Source organism: Pangasianodon hypophthalmus, chromosome 17 (assembly GCF_027358585.1).
Source record: "Pangasianodon hypophthalmus isolate fPanHyp1 chromosome 17, fPanHyp1.pri, whole genome shotgun sequence".
NCBI lineage: Eukaryota > Metazoa > Chordata > Actinopteri > Siluriformes > Pangasiidae > Pangasianodon > Pangasianodon hypophthalmus.
The window spans coordinates 20,742,041-20,766,388 of NC_069726.1; the positions used below are offsets into that span (position 1 = coordinate 20,742,041).

Sequence of the window (24,348 nt, forward strand, 5' to 3'; positions counted from 1 at the left end):
ATCATCTTGGGCAATATTTTGTCAGTATCAGTGACGTGACTTTAGTGATGTGACATTTCTTGTATCATAATTCGCAAGTTTCACTTCTTGTGATGTATTTGTACGTCATCAAACGACACAGTCATTTCTTTCTTTTTTTTTTTTTTTTTTTTGAGGTCTTATTTATTCAGAAAAATAAAGTCCATCTTTACACATGTAATTTTTTTTTAATACAATATCGCAGTAATATTGCAAACCGTGATAAAAGAACAGGCAGTCATCATGATTTAATGTCGGCACATGCCTAATGTTCACATTCACATATTGGATAGAATTGCAGTGAAAATGAACGTGCCGTATTTTCCGGACTATAGGTTGCTCCAGAGAAAAAAATATATATACACGTCATGTCATTGTACAAGTCGGAGAGTTTTTGTTTTTCGTAACTTCCTGTAAGACCATCCGTTCTGAGAAGTCACTACACTGCAGCATTTAATCATTTAATGCTAAAACCTCATTGTTCACTTTGTAAGGATGTTTAGTTTGCCTGATCATTGCTGCTACAATAAAGCACATTTTCGGCCATTTTCTACATCGGAAAACGCTTAACGTAAAAAAAGCTTAATGTACAAAAACAATGACAAGTCGTTATATAAATATATATTATATTTATATTTGAAACTGCTGCCCATGCTGCAGCACAGGGCAGTGTAACACACTCGTTACCCGCCCTCTTCCGCACACGAGCTCACAGACGCCTATGACTGGTTAGTGTCACTGTGATTGACAGGGGAGAGAGTGTATGCCCCTCCCACCCAGAGAGCACAGCCAATTTTGCTCTCTTGGACTCCTGGCTATGGATTGCTCCGGCATCGTCAGGACTTCAACATCGCCACTCAATAGCTTAACATAAAAATTGTGTGTGTGCGTGTTTTTTTTTATTATTACTGTTTTGTCCTTTGAGCAGTGGATAGTGTTTATGACAAGGTGTGTGTGTGTGTGTGTATGTGTGTGAGATTTGGTGTCATTCAGTCATTTTGATATATTAAGCCAGTTTTTTTTTTTTGTAGTTATTACGTTATGTTTTTTCCCCTTGACATTATCTTTACAACTCACTTACGGTATAAATGCTAACAAACTGACAATGAGAAAATGAGAAAAAGCAACGTATAGTCCGGACATTACGGTAAAATCACACACACAAGGGTCATACGTTACTATACTGCATATTGCTTTGTATTTCTTAATCCAAATATACAAAATAAGACCAAAAGATTTAACAATAATCAAAAATAATAAAATAACAGCAAGGGGGCGCATGTCTTTGGTTCATCAGAACTCTTGTAGCTTATTAACAGCTGAAGAAATGACTAAATGAATAAATGAACCAAATTGAGTATTGTCTTGGTTTTTTTTGCCTTTTGTCCTCTGCTGTTGAACATTAAGGACATGAAGGACATGAAGTACATCCGCTCCCCGGCACTCATTACACAGACATATTAAATACATGATCTCACATGCACACACATCATTTACAAAGGAAAAGCAGCAGGTAAGAAAGTCCACTAGAACTTAAAAAAAAAAAAAAAAAAAAAATGAAAAGAGAAAAACACTTCTACGAAGCTTCTCACACACACCCACACACACACACACGTCTAACTCACCTCTAACACAGCTCGACTATCAGTCGCTTCTCAGCTCTGCTAAAAACGAAGAGCTTATAAAAATAAAACTTTTTGTCTTTACATACCTGACCTAGTGATTTCATTAACAGCTTCCACACATGCGTTTGTGCGCGTGCAGCTCCTCTAAAACACACGTTCTACACTCGTAGGGCACTACAGACGTCGGTTCGCAACAATTTGGACAGCACTTGATATTAGATAACAGGGATGAAAGAGTCCATCTGTGGTCCAGTGTGGCTGGAGTGGCAGGCAAAAAAAAAAAAAAAAAAAAAAAAAAATCTCTTATTGTTCTCTTATCGTTACACTCGAAGTCATTTTCTTTTGTCGCTGGATTTGGAACACATAACAACATATGAGAAATAAAGCATTTAACAAGAAAAAGGAAGGAAAAAGGAATCGTTTGATTTAAAAAAAAAAAAAAAAAAGATGAATATCCAATCTGGAACTTGTTACTGTCTCATCTGACACAAATAAAGGATTTAAATAGCCATTTTTCACACTTGTACCTACACACGTACCTACAGAGGGGACACGCAATGCTTTCTGTACAGTGTATGAGGACAATGTGACTGCGATATTGAGGTGTTATAGAGGTGTGCGTCGGAACTGGGATCCTTATGCACACTACCAACAAAGACTGCAGCACAGAAAGGTCATGAACACGAGACCGTGTTGGATGTGACGCACTGGTCGTACGGCACTCTGTGTTTTCCGTGTTCACTCATTCGTCTTCAGTAAATGCTTTATCCTGCTCAGGGTTATTTTTATATTTTATTTTTAGGAAGAGAACCATATATGTTCATTAGAGAAATACTGCAGGCCGGCACAGACAAAAATAACTATAAAAGAAACCTACAGCAGGGTCTGAGGAAAGTTTACAGAGTAAAACCTCAATATAGAAAGCTAAAACCATTTAATAACCAAAGAACACTTTTTCTTTTTTTTTTTATAGAAAATGTGTTTTTAAAACTTTCAGGCATGGCCATAGACCCCCTGCAGGACCTTCATGGTTCTCTAGAGTTCAGAAAATCCGTGTTGGAAACTTAGGGTCTAATGCTGCCTTTGACTAAATCTTGTATATCAGAATTTCCAAACTCCAACTAGGAAAAACATCTAGCAACTCGGAATTCCTACTCGGAAACTCAACTCCGAGGTGTCCAAGTTCTCACTTTGAAGCTTGAATGCACAGAGGTTGAAAATAACGTAATTCCGAGTTCCAATTTCCAACTTCCGAGGAACTGAAGCATAAATCAGTAAGTAAGCAAGTCCAAAACAGGTTTACTTTTAACTGATTAGACTCCTGTCTCTCTTGATTGGATGCTGCTCTTAACCAATCACAATAGTTTTGCCTCCTGAAGGGCCAGAGAAACAAAGACAGAGCGAGACAGAGCGCCAGAGAGAGACACAAAGAGAGATAATGTTAGAAACACAGATGCAGATGAATACAGATGAAATGGAGTTAGAGCAGGAAGATCACTGTACTGTACTCGAGCCACACGAGACCAGGAGATGGACAAACCTCATCTAGAAAATCAGATACGATTTATTTTGCTTAGTTAAAACTAGTCCAGACTAGTATGGCTGGGCTTATTATGGGAATTTATATATTTATTTATTTAAATCAACCGTGTACAGACATGAACTGCTTCTGTAACTAGCGACAAACCCACTTACCCATAATGCAGTTTGGTAAGCCGTTAAAGCCACTCTTAACCCCTGTGTGTCTCACAAAGGCTAAACTCACTCGGACACACACTTAACAGTATCAGCTTACAGTCTTTGTCCAAAAAAAACAAACAAAAAAAAGCACACAATTGACCAAAAACCAGTTTTGCATCTTTGTCCTGCTTTTTCTATGCCGTGCTCTGCTGGCCACGCCCACATTTTAATATCGCCATGGAGAAGCAGGCCTTGCCTGCGTAATCTTTTTAAAAAGACGAAAAAAAAAGAAAAAAAAAACAAAAACAAAGGGGGGTAGCCACGTCACCCACATCCTGAGCTGCACTTGCTGAACCGAGTGACATGAAACACACGTTAATCCACCAATTACACAACAGACTCACACTCGTACACAACACAGGAGCATAATCTTAAACAGCAGACAAACTTAACCAACTCTTACACACATGATTTACATTCTCCCAGCTATAAAAGGGGCTAAAAATAAAAACATCCCCTACAGTGTCCATGCTGAGAGATCGCCCTCATTTAGAAGCACCTTGGGTAACGCACGGCTCGTTCTCCGATCCAAAACCTACAACTTAATCACATACGATGGAGGCGTAGGACGAGAAGATGACTCATCCTCCCATAATCCTCTGGTGCATGAGCACAAATAGCCTCCTATAGAATCATTGTCCACCCACAAAGGCGAGTCCATGTTCTCCTCTTCTTCTCATGAGCTACTCAGGATAAGGACAGAAAAGAAGGATGGGGCGAGAGACGGTTCCAGACGAGCGGCGGATGAGGAGGAAGACACGAGGACGAGAGAGAGAGAAAGACGAAAAGCTCCGCCGATCGAGCTCAGTCCGTGTATTCAGCCACGATGGAGAGCAGCACCGTGATGTCATCGGGTTTTCCCCCTGAGGATGAGAGAAAGGAATAAAAATAAATTCAGAATAAATTTCTATACCGATTTCTCAGTTTAGTTGGAGGAAGTCATGAGCTTTTTTTTTTTTTTTTTTTTTTAATAATTTAGAGGAATAAAACTGACCAATTTGAGGGGCATCATTTTTAATTAGATTAGCTATTTTTTCCTCACTGCTCCAGTGCAAAACTACAGAACTCAAAGCATCAAACAGGTCTTGATCAATTACATGTAGAGGGTGAGACTGTGTACATCTCTTAAGAGCAGGTTCTTTCCGGTTCTCACCTCTGACGTTGAGGCCGTTATCGCAGGCGAACTGGGCGAAAGGTGACATGTAGTTTGGGTCGTAGGCGAGCTCGTGGGCCTGCTCCGCTATACTGCGCGCCGTCTGCTGGATGCTGTCGTAATTTGTGTTCTGTCATTGAAAACAGACAGTGATGGTTTTAAACCGAGAGAAAAGTGCCGGCAGGTACCGTGATATGAAATTTTATGTTCAAAACATGCCTGATAGACAATTTTTGTTTGTGTGTGTGTGTGTGTGTGTGTGTGTGTGTGTGTGTGTGTAAATTTGCCTTGAGCTTCTTCAGCTCCTGCAGGATCATGTAGTCTGGCATGTTGTCGAAGAGACCATCCGTGGCAGTCAGGATGATGTCACCAAGCTCGACGTCAAACGAAGACCTGTCCGCCATTTCAGGACTGAGAGAGAGGGAGAGAGGGAGAGAGGGAGAGAGAGAGAGAGAGAGAGAGAGAGTGTGTGAGTGAGTTCATGACAGCACAGTGACAACAGTAACGTGAAACCTGAGGTGAGACGGCGTGTCCTGACCTGACGTGACTCTTGCCCTGAGCTTACGGTGTTAGACTGACTTCCAGGAAACAGAATCAGAGTCTAATGCCCAGTTTCCATCTGAGCCGCCAGCGCTGGTGGAAACACTTTACGAGGGGGAAGGAGGAGGAGGAGGAGGAATGGAGTCACGATACGGAAGGTGACTGAAGGACGCAATGGATCAAAAGTTAGAAGTGGCACGATGGCCTGAGTAATCCCGAGTCTAACCCAGACAGCGCAGATACTACATCAGTTATACAATTTTATTATTTACTGATGCTTCAAAATATCTGTTATACCCCTGCGTTCATATCTGGGGGTACGCCGTCTAAGGAAGGAGAGCATTTTTCAAGTTTGGTTGCTTGGCTCAGTTTAATGTGGGAAAACTTGCTTATCAGCACATGGTCTGCTGCAGGTTTGGAGTCAAATGAGTTCAAGCCAACTACTGGGGGGGAATAAATAAATAAATAAATAAATAAAGCTGCCCTAAAATGGTTGTAGTCCTCCAAAATTTACTTCCGTTACCAAGAAGGGATTTTCCCACTGTTTCACAGCTGTCAGATGTGTATCTATGTTCCCAGTCAATCAACTCATTATTACATTTATTTATTTTGGTCACTTTAAGTCCTTCTGTGGTGAGTTGAAGACACCACCACTGGATCTATACACCACCAGAAGGCGAACTTTCAGATCTGAACGAATAATTTAATACAAGGCAGTGATGTAAGACTGTCTATAAATATGGACATTTGCATCACAGAAATAAAGTCCAAAAATAAGCAGGTGTTCTTTCTGTTCCTTGAAATGCTTGGTTCATGGAAGAGTCCTAAAAAGGAGGCTCGTTAAAGGCAGAGTAATGGTAGAAATGTCTCGTGTTTGATGACGCTGTGGGAGAAAGTCAGGTTGGAAACCATTCCACTACATAAAAGATTAAAATGTCCTGTTTAATTTTAGCGTCACATGAGGAGCTCAAAATAGTCTTGCCCCTGCCAAGACTGACTGGGAAAGAAAACCCAGAATGGTGATTGGTCAAGCTGAGTGTCTGTCTGCTACCTGCTTTCTGATTGGCTAGTTCAGTGCTGGCTTTGGGCTGCTGGCAGGACAGTGAGGTTGAAAGGACAGTCAAATGGCGCTGTCTTTGGCCTTCATGAAAAATGTAAACACTACCCCTTAAGTCATTCTCTTACTCACTCACTTACTAGCTCTCTTGCTCGTTACTGTTTTGATTTAGTCTGTAAATTGCCAGAAGTTGTTGCCATGGTTACATTAAACCCGCTAAAGTAATATAAACTTGGGTATGCAACTCGCCAGAATTGAATCACAATACGGACTCCCTCACCGAATCTCTCAGTCCCTCAACGATATTGTGCCCCTCCATTACCAGCTCCCTCACTACTTCACTAATGCCATGGACCCTTACTTTTTGCCTCATTCACTCACTGATGCCCTGGCCCCCTTACCAGCTCCCTCACTCCTTCACTGATGCCATGGCTTCTTTCCCATCTCCTTCATTTCCTTACAAATGCCATGAGCCCCTTACCAGCTTCTGTTACTCCCTTGATGATGCCCAGACCCCCTTACCAGCTTCCATTACTCCGTCGATGACGCCCTGGCCCATTTACCAGCTCTCTCACTGGCTTGAAAAAGCCTTGGTCCCCTCACCAGTGCCTTGGCCCATTACCAGATTCTTCGCTCCTCAAGGATACCATGGCCCCCTTATCAGCTCCCTTATTCCCTTTGGTGATGCCCTGACCCCCTTACCAGCTCCCTCACTTCCTCACAAATGCCCTCACCCCTTAACAGCTCCTATTTCTCCTTTGATTATGCTCTGACCCCTTACAAGCTCCCTGTCTTGCTTGATAATGCCTTGGCCCCATTGCCAAAACCTTGACCCCTTAACAGCTTCCTGATTCCCTCAACAACGCCCTGGTCCCCTTACCAACCCCCTCACTTCCCTAAGTATGCTCTGGATCCTTACCAGCTCCTTCACTCCCTTAATGATACTATGGCCCCCTTACCAGCACCCTTAATCCCTCGACAATGCCCTGAACCCTTTACCAGCTCCCTCACTTCCTCACAAATGCCCTGACCCACTAAGCAGCTCACTTTACTCCCTCGAGGATGCCCTGGCCCCTTACCAGTGCCCTCACTCAATTGACAACACTTTGACCCCTTAACAGCTCCCTCATTCCCTCAATGATGCCGGGGCCCCCTTACCAGCTTATATCTTGCACCAACCCCTGACTAACACACTTTACTTGGCAAAACACTTCCTGGCCAACACTTGCAAACAGAACTCATGCCCTAGTTAGCACAGATCATAACAGAGAACTAAAAATTCAGATCATAACACAATACTGACTGACTATGTCTGCTAAATAAGCATATTTGTCCTTGATTGATGCTTAATTGAGAAGCTTATGAGTTGTCCCCATTGGCATAAGAGGAAAATGCAAACTAAACACATCTATGTAGCGTTTTCTTGTTTCTAGGAAAACTGAGCTTACAGAACCTCTATCAATTATGACACACACTGGTACAATATAACGTTAGCGTAGATATGGCAGTACGAGGCTCCACCCACCTGTCACTCAGCACGGACCCTTCGGCCCCCGGTGGTGCGATTGACAGCTGAAAGGGGGTGTTGAAGTAGTGCTGCTGCTCGTCAGAGCGATGGACCACCTCGCCGCCCCTGACCACCAGGAACCCCGAATCCCCCAGATTACATGTGTGGATTTGATGACTCCTCCGGTCCAGCACCACTATACACGCCGTACTGCTGCCTGCAGGAGGGAGAGAAGAAAAGTCGAAGATCTTTATATTCAAAATCCCTTGTAAACACCTTACCTGCGAAAAAACATGACACGGTCTTGTTTCAGTTTAAAGTCTCAATCTGAAAAACTGGTTGATCAGTTCAGAGAGCTTTCCAAATGACCGTGGCCTAATGTTATAATGAGCACGCTTGATTGACAGCCATGTCTAAGACTAGTTAGCAAGTTAGAAAATTAGCTTGCAGTCTACAGATATCTCACGAATACTACGTAAGTGGGACATTTATATAGATGAGGATATTTTCAGTCAGATCAATTTACAAATAAAGCATGTAGTAAAAAAAAGTTAGCCATCTTATCTTGAGAGTTCACCGTCCCTGCAAGCTCTCAGGTTCATACAAACTGCTAATTAGCTGCTTAGCAAGCAAGTCATTAGCGTGCTAGTTATTTCTTGCTTCTATTCACTATTCTAAACAGACACAAAGCTAGCACGCTATTCATTCTAACTCTTAACGTAAGGTTTTGCTGTAGCTATCTACTTAAAAGTAACTTAATACTTTTTTGACATCTTTTACTTGCTAGCATGAAGTCTAATAAGTACTCCTCTATGAAATATTAGCCTTCAGGTCACCTCTAAAGCCTACATGAGTAAAATAGCATTGTATGAGCTACTTAGTGCTCTGTGTTCTGCTACATGTATCTCAGAGTTTCCTACAAAGCACAGAGAATATTACGTGATACATAAAGCAGTCTCTTATTTGCATACAACAGACATAAAAGTCTAGCATCATGGGATCACACAAACACATCCAAAGCCACAAACCTTTTCCGACTCACTCCAGACATTCCCAAATATTTTTTTGTAAACCAAATTTGCGTGCATGTGTATGAGTCATGATATGCTGCATCTTGTTAAACGAGGGCGTGTTTGAGTTCTAACCCGGGATACGCACTTTGCTCAGTAGAATTCCACAGCTGTGAGCTGTCTGTGTGTGTGTGTGTGTGTTCCTATAAGATAGCTATCTTGTATTTTGACTAAAAAAAAGGCGATTACGGTTATGTCCCAAATGCACACACAATGACCGTTTCGAAAAACCTCCCAAATGTGCGAATACATTTCCACAGCTCCAATACTTTCATATGGTTTATACAGTGTTATATCCTCAAGCCAGAATGATTTATCCACAATGCACTGCAAGTGGTTTTCATCAAATCATTTTCAGGTTTCACATTTGTAATATGTGTAATAAATAAAACAGAAAATTCACTGTGTTATTTGTAACATGTTACAAGATTTATTTACATACATACAGATGACAAATTAAAGGGAAAAAAAATGTGGTTCTGTTATGCTGTGGGGGGCATTTATTTATTTTGCTGTAGGGATTTGTGCCCAGTTGTCCCCTTATAGGGAAGCATCGGTGCAAATCAATACTGTAGTTCTTCTGACTGATCACTTTCAGCCAATGATGAAACATTTCTGGTGGGCGTGGTGTATTCCACAATGACTCCGCCCCAATATACAAGCCCCGAGGGCTCACTGAATAGTTTTGAACGAGGATTAAAAGGATGTAAATCATATCCCAGAGCTTTCACACTCATCACATCTCAACCTAATTGAACACAAGTAGGAGATTTTGAGGGAAAATCTTTTGGAAGAACGGCGTTCTTTGCTCCAGGACATAATGCCATTGAAGCTGTTCTGGCAGTTTGTAGTGGACTAACACCTTACTAACACACTTCATGTTGGTTTTTCCTTTAATCTGTCACCTATCATTGTGTGTGTGTGTGTGTGTGTGTGTGTGTGTGTGTGTGTGTGTCTTACCCAGCAGAGGTACTTTGTTCTGTAGGAGCTCGTAGTAGGCTGAGGTGAGGATCCCCACAGGGCTGCTGGGAGTGAAGCGTCCCTCCTTCACCAACCGCTCGCACGTCCTCATCAGAGTCTCTGAGAACTGAGACGGGTCAACGCCATAATCACGCCATCCACCCACCCCATCCGCCACGCCTACAGAGGGAGAGAGAGAGAGAGAGCGCAACACACACATTATTCATTCATTCATCCATCTTCAGTAAGCACTTTAAGGACTCTACACCCTGTATGGGGCACCAGTTCATTGCAGGACTGAAATAGAAGCACCTCATAAATTCTGCCTGTGAGTCGCATTAATGTAGCAGAAGTCAAGCCGGGCAAATCGTGTTATTAGAAGCTTTTGTTTGTCCAGCTGCTCCTGCTAAGCTAAATACTGTTAGGGTGTCTAAGGGGCTTTCAATGTTATGTTAATGTGCTTGCATATCTTTGATGAAACTGCCTGCAATATATCAGTAAAGAATTAGGCATATTACAATTAGGCTTCAGCACACTGCTCAACTGGATATTACCTACTAGAGGGCAAAAAAAATGCATCATGACTAACATTTTCTTCATCTTGCAAATCAAATACATTTTAAATTGTATTGTAATAAATTGTCTCCAGAAAGTTCTTCATCCTGGTCAGGATCCAGAACCAATCCTGGGAAGCACCGGATGCTAGGCAGGAACATACCCTGAATGTGACTGCAGCACACACTTATTCTTACGTCATTCACACCAAGAGGCAACACTGACAGGTCACTGGAACCCGGAAAACCTGGACGAAACCCACGTAGACCTTGAGAAACGTGAGAACGAACTCACGACTGAACCCGGGACCCTGGAGCTGTGAGCTGAAGCTACCTACTGCACCACCACACCGCTCGATTACCACAACAAAACATGAATCCTTTCAGAAACTGAGCCATAATCACTACATAACATGTTCTGATCAGGTACAGAGGCATTTTTGGCAGGAAGTGCCACCTGATTAGTTAACCTCACATTCTACAGAGACTGTTCAGATGATCTTTTCAGAAATAAGGACTAAAGCACTGGAGTCACTTATTGAAGAGTATCAGCTGTAGCACTAGTGAGCCAACTATGACTTTGAAAAGACAGTCACGGGATACACTGAAAAAATTCATCATACACTTAAACACACTAAACGGTAACAAGGCCTTCTTAAATTTACGTTGCTCTCTCACAAGCCAAAGGCAATAAACAGCACATACGCAACCACTCACTGTAGTACTAACATCATCCCTAGTGTGATTTATAGTGACTACACACACACAAACACACACCAACATGAGCTGTCGATGTGACCAAAAAATTCACACCCATGACATCAGCAGGATATGTTCACTTCCTCTGTAGTGTTTGACACTTCACAAGTGTTAAGAAGAGCTGAAAGATAAAAAGGACAACTTTGAAGAGGCATGAAGACAGATGCTGCTGGCCCTCAATGTGAATCTCAGTAACACTCTCTCTCTCACACTCCCACACACACACACACACACACACACACACACACACACACACACACTTACAAGCCTTATGGCACAGCTTTGTGATGCTAATCTACATTTTATTGTGTGTGTGTGTGTGTGGAGACAAAGCTTTAGTAATGCATACAGATCTGATTTCTGCTCGACATCAAGGCCTAGCTCACATTTCAGACGATAAATTAAACCATTCTGGGAAAAAAAAAAAAAAGAGAGCAGTGATGAATTTGCACGAACAGGTTAGATGGCTTATGTGATTGTAAGAGCATCCGGAGTTTTATAACAGAGTGTTAAATGAGTTACTGCAAAATGTCTAGCTCTTACATTGCGCATACACAGACACACACACACACACACACACTCTATAACAACACTGTCATAACAGTGAGTTAGCTGGATTTTATGACGGAAGAAGAGCGCAGAGGAAGATAAAAAAAAAAAAATACGCACTACATCATGCTAGCACAAACACTGGCTTGTAAAAGTCATGCTAATGAAAATGTAAGTAGAAATCCTCAGGCTGACAAAAGTCAGATTTCACCTGATTAAAGCCAAAAACTAAAACCAATACTTTTACATAAAAAAGACGTTACCAGTTTGACATGGAGGCCAGATTTTCACCTGAAGTAAAACACTAACTATTGTAATTATAAACACAATCCTCACGTTCAGTTTGTTTTGTATGTAAAAGTAATGTTTAATGTTGTGGAACAACCACAACACAAGTTATTTCCTGATACAAGTAGATATATAGACACATAGCCTCTCTTTTTTCCTTTCTTGAAGATTAATAAGAAGGGGGAAAAAAATGCAGCTTGTTATGTCACCAAGAAATGCACAAACTTCCCTGTGCTGAAGACTTTCCCACGGTGGAAAACCTCCTGACTCTTACAAAGCCTCCGTGATGAATAAACGTCCGATGACAGAAAACATCTACATAACCATTACACGCTTTTTTTTTTTTTTTACTGTTTGTGGAGCGTCTGCCATACAAGTCCGTGTGTAAGCTGTCACTACAGAAATGATAACATATTAGAACAAGCGCATTACCATAAACCTGTGATTTGCAGCTGCGCTATTGTCAGAGCTGCTGTTCTAGAAAATTACTCACCATCTGACCAATCAGAATGGAGAACTCACCAGCGCTATGGTATAAAAACAATTAAAGGTAGGAGGTGAGTTTAATGATGGAGGAGGAGACTATTTAAGACCTGGACTTTATGGCGACATTCAAAATGGCCCTGGGTCTAATTTAGCGTCTCTGTAATCTCCGCTAATGCAGCGCAGTTATGTTTATAATGCAGTCCAGGCGCACATGATGCAACACACTCTCTCTCTCACACACACACACACACACACACAGCACTGTTAAATAACTGTGACGCTAACTATAGTCTCTGTTCAGATACAACACTAAGGGAAAAGGACAGCACCGAGAAGGTCACACGATGCTTTTTCACATTTTTTATACAATAAAAAGACTTTATGTTGAAAAAGACTTCATCTCAGGAGCACAAACATTACCTGAAATGGTGCATACTTCTGATAGATACTTTGCATTATAGGAGTTATCCTTAAAAAAAATGCATCCATCTCCCTGTCTCTTTCTCCCACACACACACACACACACGATTCCTCAGAGAGGACCATACAAGGAGTCAGACCGCTGCTTCCTCAAACACACACATGGGAGCAAAACAGCATCCAACTAAAACAAATACTCAGGCGGCACAACACCGGGCCACAGCTCAGGAGTAACCAGGGAGAGCCGGTATAAACAAACATGACACGCTTCCAGATAAAACACAGCGTTCCAGGCACAAAGTTTGACGTATTTGAACTAAAACAGTTACAGATGGAGTACTCCAAAGGTTCACCTGCGTCTGATGTAAATCCCCCACCGCTTTGGGTCTACATCAGGAATAAAGTTCAAACGGCCAAACGTGTCAGTGCTCGTAAAAAGCAGCTCACTTAACAACTCATTACAAGTCATTTACCCAAACAGCCCTAAAGCGATAATTAAGCCAAAACATTTTATTCACACTTTTCCTCCCATAATTACCGGTGGGAAGATTCTAGCCACCAGTTCAGCACCGTGTAAACAGCAGGTTTAAATCTTGTCTCAAAAGGACACTGCTCAACAACTTTACTTAAATACTGTCATAAAACAGCACAATCAGTTTATATTAAGACTTATTGTCACTGATGCAAAGCACCACACCTCAAACCATCCTCGCCTCAAGCCCCACACTCCAACACCGTCCAAACACCGTCCCCACCTCGTCCCCGCACACTCCAACACCGTCCAAACACCGTCCCCACCTCGTCCCCGAACACTCCAACACCGTCCAAACACCGTCCCCACCTCGTCCCCGCACACTCCAACACCGTCCAAACACCGTCCCCACCTCGTCCCCGCACACTCCAACACCGTCCAAACACTGTCCCCAACTCATCCCCGCACACTCCAGCACCGTCCAAACCTCATCCCCCGCACACTCCAACACCGTCCAAACCTCGTCCTCTGCACAATCCAACACCGTCCAAACACCGTCCCCACCTCATCCCCCAAACCTAATCAATACAAGTTTACATTTGTTAGTCTTCTTACATGTAAAGATACACACACACACAAGCATGAGTATGATTTTTTTTTTCTGAAATTACAAAATTTTCATGAACACCAATTTTCTTGTGTAAATGCCCATACAAACAATTTATGAATAAACCTATTCGCATCCAGCTTGATAAATGAGGCCCACTGTCCCCACCTCAACCACACACAATCCAACACTGTCAGTACCTCATCTCAGCATGCCTCAACACCTCAACACCATTCCAGCCCATCCCTGCATGCTCCAACACCACCCCCCACCTGTTTCCATCCACTCTAGCACCATCCCAGCCCATTTCCATTCACTCCAGCACCATCCCAACCATTTCCATTCACTCCAGCACCATCCCAACCCGTTTCCATTCACTCCAGCACCATCCCACCCGTTTCCATTCACTCCAACACCATCCAACCCGTTTCCATTCACTCCAACACCATCACAACCCATTTCCATTCACTCCAGCACCATCCCAACCCGTTTCCATTCACTCCAGCACCATCCAACCCAATTCCATTCACTCCAGCACCATCCCACCCGTTTCCATTCACTCCAACACCATCCAACCCAATTCCATCCACTCTGGCACCATCCCAACCCATTTCCATTCACTCCAGCACCATCCCAACCCGTTTCCATTCACTCCAGCACCATCCCAACCCGTTTCCATTCACTCCAGCACCATCCAACCCAATTCCACTCACGCCAACACCATCCCAACCATTTCCATTCACTCCAGCACCATCCCAACCCATTTCCATTCACTCCAACACCATCCCAACCCATTTCCATTCACTCCAGCACCATCCAACCCGTTTCCATTCACGCCAGCACCAACCCAAACCGTCTCCATTGACTCCAACACCATCTCAAACAGTTTCCTTTCACTCCAGCACCATCCCAAACCGTCTCCATTCACTCCAGCACCATCCCAACCCATTTCCATTCACTCCAGCACCATCCAACCCATTTCCATTCACTCCAGCACCATCCCAAACCGTCTCTATTCACTCCAGCACCATCCCAACCCGTTTCCATTCACTCCAACACCATCTCAAACAGTTTCCTTTCACTCCAGCACCATCCTCACCTGTTAACGTTCACTCCAACACCATCCCACCTGTTTCCATACGATCCAACACCATCCCCACCCGTGCCCATATGCTACAACACATCTTCCCCCACAGACGCAACAGCGTCTCCACCTTTTACCTTCAAGCCTCAACTCCCCGTCCCCACCTAATCCCTGTACACAGCAACACCATCCAAATCCCTTCTGAAGCACAACACAGGCTGCAAAATTTGGGCCACACCTCATACCAGAGTCATGCTAGTGTTGAGTAACACAAAACTATGTACTAAGGAAAGCCTGTGATTCAGCTTTTTCAAGACGGCTGGTACTGATGGTTTTTTTTTTTTTTTTTAACCTTTGTGTTGTCTTTTTGTCCATTTTTATATACATCAGTGCATCACATAGTGTCAGAAACGCACAAGAAGAAGTCTGCTCAAGGTGCTGTTGACTCATCTGCTTGAGGCGTGTGTACGACAATGAACTGGAGGCTATAAGTTTCGCTTACTTGTCAAGTACCATAGCTTAGTTGAAAACCTAATGAAACCCAGATATGTGCACCAAAGTAAAGAAGCCAAATATGTCAAGGCTGCTGTTAAACAGCTGGCTCGCGCTCAACCACGTGGTACACCACTCGCACAACAAAAGAACGCTATACCGGAAGTAGAAAACTCCAGGGAGGAAAAAAAAGCCTCTTTGTGTTGACAAGGCTAATGTGAAGCCTTAAATATAATCCACGAGACATGATTATCTTATCCTCTGGCATTATAAATATGAATTACAGAGCACCGTTTTTACTTCTTTCTGTGTTATGGGATAAACATACTAACCGGAAAAAACATTTAAAAAGAATCAACATTAAGCCGCTTGTGTGTTTATCAAAGACTAATTAAGCATTATGTTCTACAAAAACAAACAAACAAACAAACAAAAAACAACATTTCAGAAGACAAGCTATTTTAAAATACAGTCGTATTGTCAAAAAAGGACGCCAATGCGCATGCGCAGCACTGTCACACGTGTCTCCATGGCTACGTCGGAACTGATACTCGCATAACTTCACTACAAAGAACTATTTTTAAAGTGATTCTGGATCACCTTATTAAACAAGACACCAAATAAATAAGAAATAATGTTTTATTTAAAAAGTAGAGTGACAGAATACTGGTATAAAATGCTATTTAGTCGGATCGCGTGGACGTCTTGGTTATTTTGTTCCAACATGGCGGCCCCCATGCTCAACCATTCTGACCTTTAGTTGAAAAACACCTCTGCCATATTAAACTAAACTGTACATCATACAAAGTTACAACATTAAAAGAAGTACCATCCCGAGTGTCTTTAAGAGTCTTTTATTTTTACTTGTTCATCCTATTTAAAAAAAAAAGTCCTGTTTTTATACATGTCTTAAGTCTGACGCGTTAAACTCGTTAATCATAATAATATAAATTCAGCGTGAAACAAAGCAAAGATCAAGATCTACAAAGCAAAATCAATAAGCGTCAGAAAACCCATATTTTCTTTAGTGAAATGATTTTAGTTCCGGGTTTGACCGCAAGTCGCCCGTCCTCTGGTTTGTTTCTGGGTGAAAGGTCATCTCCAGCAACAACCAGAATAACCAGCAACGCACAGTAACAGATTTATCCTTAGCATCCGTCTGAATGAAATACAACCAGCTTCCTCTTTACAGACAAGAATTACAATAATAATAATATTTATATGATCATTATTAATATTATTATAAGGAGACCATGAAGGTATTTCAGGTGAGGGTTAAATGTTACCTTCCTTCCTGCCCTCACTGTAATGACCTCGCGCGCGCATTATGGTGCTTTAACCCCTGAAGGTCATTCAGAAAAACGAGGAAAGTGGTGACCTGGTGGAAGCTTCATGCTTCATTTATGCTTAAATTTATGTTTTATTTATGTTTAAATTTATAAATCGTATATTCTTAAACCTGACTATGAACATGGAGGATGCTTTATAATGATAAATATGATATTACAAAGGGAAGTCAAGACAATAATAATAATAATAATAATAATGGCATTAGTGTGTCTGTACCTAAGATGTCGGCGGACCTGTGGCGCGCTATGAAGCACGCATCGTCCCCGTAGCACATGCCCTTCTTCAGGATGCCCTTCCGGAAATCCTTGCCGAAACCGCAGCTCGCCGTGACCAGCTTGTAATCCCGGCCGTCGGTCTGAGAGAGTCCGCCCAGGACGGCCCTGGCAACGATCCGTCCATAGGAGAGTACCGATAACATCCCACCTCACGCGCAAACAATCCGCTCGCAATGCTCCTGTGGCCCTTTAACGCAAAATCCCGGCAGCTCGAGTGAAGAAAGCCTTTATGTTTTAGCTGATTTCACAGACAAAGTTCCTCCACACTGCTGCCCCATCGTCCTACCCGACATCTTTCTCTCTCTCTCTCTCTCTCTCTCTCTCTCTCTCGCTCTCACGCTCGCGCACACAAACAGCCGGGTTCGGAGAACAGGAGGAAAAAAAAACAAAAAAAAAAAAACAAAAAAGCCCAGTGCATACGGGTCTTCTTGTCATGTGACTCTGACGTCACTCCGAGCGTGCCGGAAGTGCAGATCTCGACCACTTAGCTATCAAATTCTGTTTAATTTCTTTCTTTCTTTCTTTCTTTCTTTTTTGTATAGAGTTAAAAATGTTTTAAGACTCGGTGAACATGCTGACATGGAACAAGTCTAAGTCTAGGAATACATCTCTCTCTCCTTTTTTTTTTTTTAAAGAATACTTCGTTCAGTAATAACATATCAGTGTTATAATTTGTGTTGAATTTGGAGTGGTGTAGTGTATCCCCCTGTTGTTATTGTGTACAATGTATGGGTGTGTGCTTATATGTGTTTATTAATCTCAACCACTTATTCTTCTTCCATTTTTCTTTCTTTCCTCATTTCCTGAACATCTCTTTGAACATTATATACTGGCATTACCTTTTCAACTTCTTTAACATTCCTGATGTTTCAATAATAATAATAATAATAATAATAATATAATAATAATAAAATTTTTTCCAGTCTTTTTACTCAAGAATGTTTTGGACAGATGTCTCTAACTTTCTGTCAAGAACCTTTGGTTCTTTGATACAAACTGAGCTGCACTGAGCTGTAATTTTATGTTTTGTACATGATAACACTGATTACAACAGTATTACTGATTTCATCATACAACTGTTTATTTTACTTGGGAAGTATCACATTCTAGTATCATGTGAGAAAATATACACTAAACATGATTAAGCAGTATGGATCTTCTTTGAATGGCATTAGAAACAAAAAATCATGAAAGACACACGAGGCACTTCTTTTATTTCATTTATTTCATTTATTGTAAACTGTAACTTTACCCCTGGCACAACTGTATATTTTATTGTTTTGTTGGTTTGTTAACATCTGTTGTCAGATGTATAGATTTGTATTAATCTTGTATATGATTTAATAAAAGTTAATTTTAAAAAAATGTAGACCACTTAGCATGAGGACTGTGCTACTATATTCAACTTTTTTATGCTTTATTACAGCTTTAAACTTACAATATAATACAACAAAAGTGAGAACATAGCAATAATTCTTTAAATTTACAGCAATAGAAGGAATAACAATAGTTTATAGGAACATTTAACAATATCAATCACCATAGCTCAAAATAGAAACAGAGAAGAAGAATAACTAAAAAAGAAAATTATAAATTATACTCAATGTCTTTGACTCCAAAGGACTAAAAGAGATTTTTTTCCTCGTGTCTTCATTGCTAGACCCCTGGCTTTGTTGCTGTATTGTTGTATATTGTAACATGTGTTGTATAATACTTTTCCTGTTCAATGAAAAAAAATCCACCATGTAGATTTTTTTTATATATATATATATATATACAATACATGTAATTTTAAGCTATTAGTCTACTCTGTTTAGAGTATTCAATTTTAAATGATGTTTTCCAAATGTCTAATAAACTATAAAAATGCCCTAGAGATATTTCTACACATTCACTCTCATTAAAAAGGACCAGAACTATGAGTATACAGTCAAAGACAATACGAAGACAACAAATACACTATTAAGGCCAAAAGTATGTGGACAGCTGACCATCACACCCATATGTGAGCCGACTGCACCCCAGCCAAGTTCCAAAATCTAGTGGAAAGCCTTCCCAGAAGAGTGGAGGTTATTACAGCAGCAAGAGAGGACTAAATGTGGAATGGGAAGTTCAACAAGTACATACGGGTGTGACAGTCAGGTGTCCACAAACTTTTGGCTGTATAGTGTAGTTCAAGGTTCAAGGTTCTTTATTTGTCACACACATTACATACATGTGATGTGTTAATGTACTGAAATGTTTTCCCTAGTGCCTCATCCCAAAGTGCAACAGTGATACATAATAATACAGGATCTAATAAAAGCAGAATATACTGAATAAAAATAGAAAAATAAAATAGAATAGAATCTAGTAGACAAATCGAATAGACAAATATAGATGTTTTATGTAAAAATTTGTTTAGCAGCTTTTAGAGGAGTGTAGTTTGCAAAAAATTGTCTCATAGTGCAATAGTGCAGTTTCATATCAAGGCATTTATTGTGTTACCTAATAATCTGTTTCTCTCTCTCTCTCTCTCTCTCTCTCTCTCTCAGTCTCTTTCTTTCTTTCTATCTTTCTTTCTTTCTCTCTCTGTCAAACTACACATGGTACTCCTAATATACCAGTGATCCTGACCCCTTCTGCTTTCTGGACCTGCCTGATCCATCCTGATGCCCTACTTCTATTTGGACTTCTCATCACCTGAAAATCACTCGCTGCTGAGGATGTCCCCATATGTTCAGCCTAAAGACACATGAGATTACTGTATATGATACCACTTAGAAACCATGAAGATGGCTTTACACTGCAATTGCTATGAACAGTTTTGCACTCAAGTGTCCATCAGTGAACAACTGATAACTTCAACAAAATAGACATCAAGTTAAAACTATAATGAATTTAGAATTAACTCTGATGCTCATATTCATACGTTGCTCATAATCTCATAAGTTCCTGGTTACACAACTGAACTTTTTAACTACATAGTATACAGTTACAGAAGGGAATTATTTATAATCACTATCCGGTGTCACACAGATGAGGATGGGATCGCTTTTAAGTCTGGTTCCTCTAAAAGTTTCTTCTTCATGTTGTCTCAGGGAGTTCTTCCTTGCCGCCATCACCTCTGGCTTGCTCATTAGGGATAAATTTACACATTTAAAATTTACATCTGGAATTTGTATATTTCTGTAAAGCTGCTTTGTGAAAATGTCTGTTGTTAAAAGTGCTATACAAATAAAATTGAATTGTTTCTCAGATGTTCCATTATTATGGCAAGTAGTGAAAAAGGCTAATGTATATTAAGCTATTAATACTGAAATATATCAGTTTGAATTGAGATTCTGAGATTTCTAACCACTTCCAATCCTTTATTTTACAACCATATTCCAGTTATTCAAATACGACACACATTAGGCAAATAGGTATAACCATGGTAATTTATTGGAGATGATATCTGTATCATAATAACAGCTTTTTTCCTAACTGTATTAAAATTGCAGATGTATTCCAGTTTACATGATTTGTACCTGTTTTTAGGTTAAAGAACAACAACAACAAAAGTTAGATGGTGCTTTCTCTGTGGAAGCACCCATATCCTATTCCATTCACCTGACCCTGAACCACCTGGACAAACAGAACAACTGCACTAAGAATACTGCTTATTGACTGCTTATTGACACAGTCAACAACGAGAGACTGACTGGGAAAATGAGCCTGTGGGGTCTGAACACTTGAATCAATCAGGATCAGCAAATCAATCTCTGACACTGAACACCGGCGTCCCTCAGGGCTGTGTACTCAGTCCTGGGCTGTGTACTTATTCAAGTACTGCTTAAATCACATCATGGAGTTCACTGATGGCACTAAAGTGGGTTCTCGACAACAAAAACAAGAAGACAACATACAGAGAGGAGGTGGAGCGGCTTGCAGACTGGTGTAGAGACAACAATCTGTCTATTAATGTGGACGAAACAAAGAGAGGATTGTTGATTCAAGGAGGTGCCGTGATGATCAGTCTCCATGCACGTCAACAGAACAGTCATGGACACAGTCAATAGCTACAGGTTCTTTGGAGTACACATTGTGTGCTCTCCTGAGTCCTTAATGCCATCTCTGTAGCCAAAAAAGCCCTGTATGTCTCCATTTGCTGCAGAGACTGGAGTGACTCACCTTCTGCTGTTTGATTTTAGACAATACAAAATACAACGCAGAGTCAATGCAAATAGATTAATTTAAGACCCACAATGTGATTCAGAACCATGCAGTCTCAATAAAAATACCTTTCCTTGTGACTGGGGTGGTAAGTTTAACTTTTCTACCTTTAATATGTATCTTTTACCTGGAAACGTGGACATTGTGTACCTTTAAAAAAGATTATGGCCCTTGTATAATTCATGCAACTCCTTTATGGAGAAATGCCTATCGTTTAAAGGCTTAATATTTAGCCCATACACTAAAATATCTGAGGGCCAGCACTCCTTTTGAATGACTGCAAAGGCTGGTTGGGAACAAGATATAAGGGAAAACATTTCAAAGAAACTGCGTATGCGCAAAACTTTTATTTCGTTTTGGTCCCTGATTTTTAAAAATATTTCAAGTGCACTAGGTAATCACGAAGAACAGGACATCCCTCCAAAATTTATAAAAGGACAAGACAAAAACTTACCAGGGAGGCTGCCAAGAGGCAGCATTAAAAGAGCTGCAGGAATATCTGACAAGGATTGATTACTCTCTCCATGTGACAACAATCTCTCATATTCTTCTTCACATGTCTGAGCTATGGGGTAGAGTGGCTAGGCGGAAGGCCTTTCTCTCCAAGAACATCCAACCCAGACTATATCACCCCACACTATGAGGCAAAATGTATTATGGTCTGATGAGAATAATTCCAAAAGGTATAATAATTCCATAATTGGAAAAAAGGTATGTTTGGTGCAAAAAAAAAAAAAGAAAAAAAAAGCACATCACCAAAAGAACACCATACCCACGGTGTAGCATGGTGGTGGCAGCATCGTGTTTTATGGCTGCTTTTCTTCAGCCAGAACTGGGGCTTTTATCAATGTGGAGGGGATCATGAATAGCTACAAATACCAGCGATTTCTGATGGATCTAGAATGTTTTTGCAAGAAAATTTGGCAAAATTTCGAGATGAAAAAGTCGAGATGTGCCACGCTGATAGACTCTTATTCAAAAAGACCGAGTGGTGGAATAAAATCAAAAGGTGCTTCAACAATGTATTAGTTTAGGGGTGTGCGCACTTATGCAACTAGGTTATTGTAAGTTTTTTTATTTTTCCTTTTTTCCCTAGAAAGGTTTCTGATTGTTTTTTACTTTATTTCTTTAGTACTTGCAATTGCACATTGAGGGTGGAAAAAGTTCTGACATGATTTATCTCAGTTTCATTCTATTACATCACAAAAACCTGCCATTTTAACAGGGCCGTGTAGACTCTATATATCCACTGTACATCCAAACACATGGTCGATCTGTCTGTAACCGACTGTGAGGCTTTAAGTACTTTGTTTGCAAGGTGTTTATTCTTACAGAAATGGAAGGATGCCCATCCCTATTTTGGAATATGTAACAAGTCAACTAAGGTTGCTTGCTGCCCCTTTAATCGACTTATTAGGGCATATAGGTCTCAGTTACTAATGCCTGTGAATTTTGTGTATTGCATTTTAAAATGACAATTAAACATAACATCATCAGTGTATATACAGTAATGTTTAGCTTAATAATTGGACCATAATTAGTCTTTTACAGTACTTGCACTTTACTAGGTAAAAGATACACACTAAAGGGACAAACTGTGCATGCTTGATGGTACCACCACAAGGAATGGTACAGTTTAGTATCCTTTTTTTCTGAGTGTGTGCTGATAGTCAATGTACGGATACTGTTTGGAGTAAACATTATGAAATTATTTAGGCACATATCGGGAAATTAATTAATTAATTAATTAATTAATAAGTGATCAGATTTGGATCAGTGTGGCCCCCAAAGCCTAAGCACTTTTTTGCACTGGCATTCACAAAAATTTTCAAATCCTCACCTCTGGAAATCATGGAAACTTAACCAGAGATGGGAATGGATCAGATATTTGCATAATAATTTTATGTAAATTCAGACAACTAGCCAAGTAAATAAATAAATAAATTCTGGCTGGGAAGATACACAATTAAACATCCATATTTGATATAAACTTACAGAGCTGTGATTAAAGCTGGTGTGGGAGTAAAGCTAGAATGCTGTACAGTTTATAGCGTATAAATCTGCTGCCATCTGCTGGATATAGTGCTGGATTTGAACCCTATTACAAATCTATGAAGAAGACAGTACGCACGCGCAAACCTAAGACTATGAAGGAGCTTCAGATGTTTTGCATGACAAAGTGTCCTCTACACAGGTCCCAAAACCTGGTAGACATTACATTGCTCCACCAAATATTAAGTGTAGTAGTGCTTGACAATTCTGAAACCAGTGTTTTGTAGAAAATGTGTTCTACTTTAAAATGTATGGCAAAATTATATGGCACCCCTTTATGTTTTAAGACATTACTCATTTTATGCTGTTAATTCCTTTATTCTTCACTGCTCATTTTCACAAAGGGTGCCAATAATTATTAAGTTGACTGTAACTGAGTATTATGAGTCAATTATATACTTTCAGATAACTTCCTGTTAATGGCAGCATGTGCAAAGAAAAGAGCAAGAGATGTAGAGCAGTGTAGATGGGATGTAATGGGATGGGCAAAGAACAGAGAAATTATATTTAAGTATAATGTATCAGAATCTTACTCAATTAAAAGTGAAAGTATCAAGCCCAAAAATGTGCTCAACTGAAAGTAAAAATGGTTTCTACTTTTAAAGGTACTCAAGTATTTAAAAGTAAAATGTTTTTAACTGATGAAATGAAGTTAATGTCACTTACACTTATCTACAGTGTGACTGTTATAAGATTTTTTTTTAAAGTAACTATGCCGTTTTGCCTAAAAACATCATTCAATATATGTAAGTTTGCATTATTTACCATTATCTAGAATCTGCCTTGCTGCCTAACCAATTATGTTACTGGAACGGATGTTTGGCTAGCCTGGCATTAGCCATGAAAACAGGCTAACTTAGTTAAAATAACCAGTTAATGTTAGTAAATTAGTAAAAAATACCTTAACATGCTTTTACGAATTAGATAAAGTTTGTAACTTTTAGGGAGGCAAAGGAGACGCCTGATTGTATACATGTCTTTGCTTACTCCAGCATATTGAAACATGCTTCAGGAAGTTAGGGCCAGGGGCGCTCATCCTCAAGTTCCACATTACAGTCCCGTAGATTATCAATCTTCAGACGCTATAGTGCTAACT

At 40.4% G+C, this 24,348-nt stretch overlaps 1 protein-coding gene across 1 annotated transcript; it reads right to left on the bottom strand.

Moving 5' to 3' along the window:
• Positions 1 to 996: 996 nt before the first annotated feature.
• Positions 997 to 17,386, bottom strand: LOC113543998 (protein phosphatase PTC7 homolog). The gene is made up of 6 exons (XM_034312677.2): positions 16,948 to 17,386; positions 9,671 to 9,850; positions 7,659 to 7,857; positions 4,824 to 4,947; positions 4,537 to 4,666; positions 997 to 4,246 (listed from the first exon to the last, which is right to left on the bottom strand). The coding sequence occupies exons 1-6, from the start codon at positions 17,147 to 17,149 to the stop codon at positions 4,188 to 4,190; spliced, it is 894 nt and encodes a 297-aa protein (XP_034168568.1). The 5' UTR covers positions 17,150 to 17,386; the 3' UTR covers positions 997 to 4,187.
• Between the last annotated feature and the right edge of the window lie 6,962 nt (positions 17,387 to 24,348).

What these genes read in the sequence shown, in the direction of transcription:
- LOC113543998 (XM_034312677.2), bottom strand. Translation starts at nt 17,149, where the DNA reads ATGTTATCGGTACTCTCCTATGGACGGATCGTTGCCAGGGCCGTCCTG. An exon ending in AGGAGCTGAAGAAGCTCAAG is followed by an intron (nt 4,667 to 4,823) that starts GCAAATTTACAC and finishes TTTCAATGACAG; the next exon opens with AACACAAATTACGACAGCAT. An exon ending in TAACGGCCTCAACGTCAGAG is followed by an intron (nt 4,247 to 4,536) that starts GTGAGAACCGGA and finishes TCTCATCCTCAG; the next exon opens with GGGGAAAACCCGATGACATC.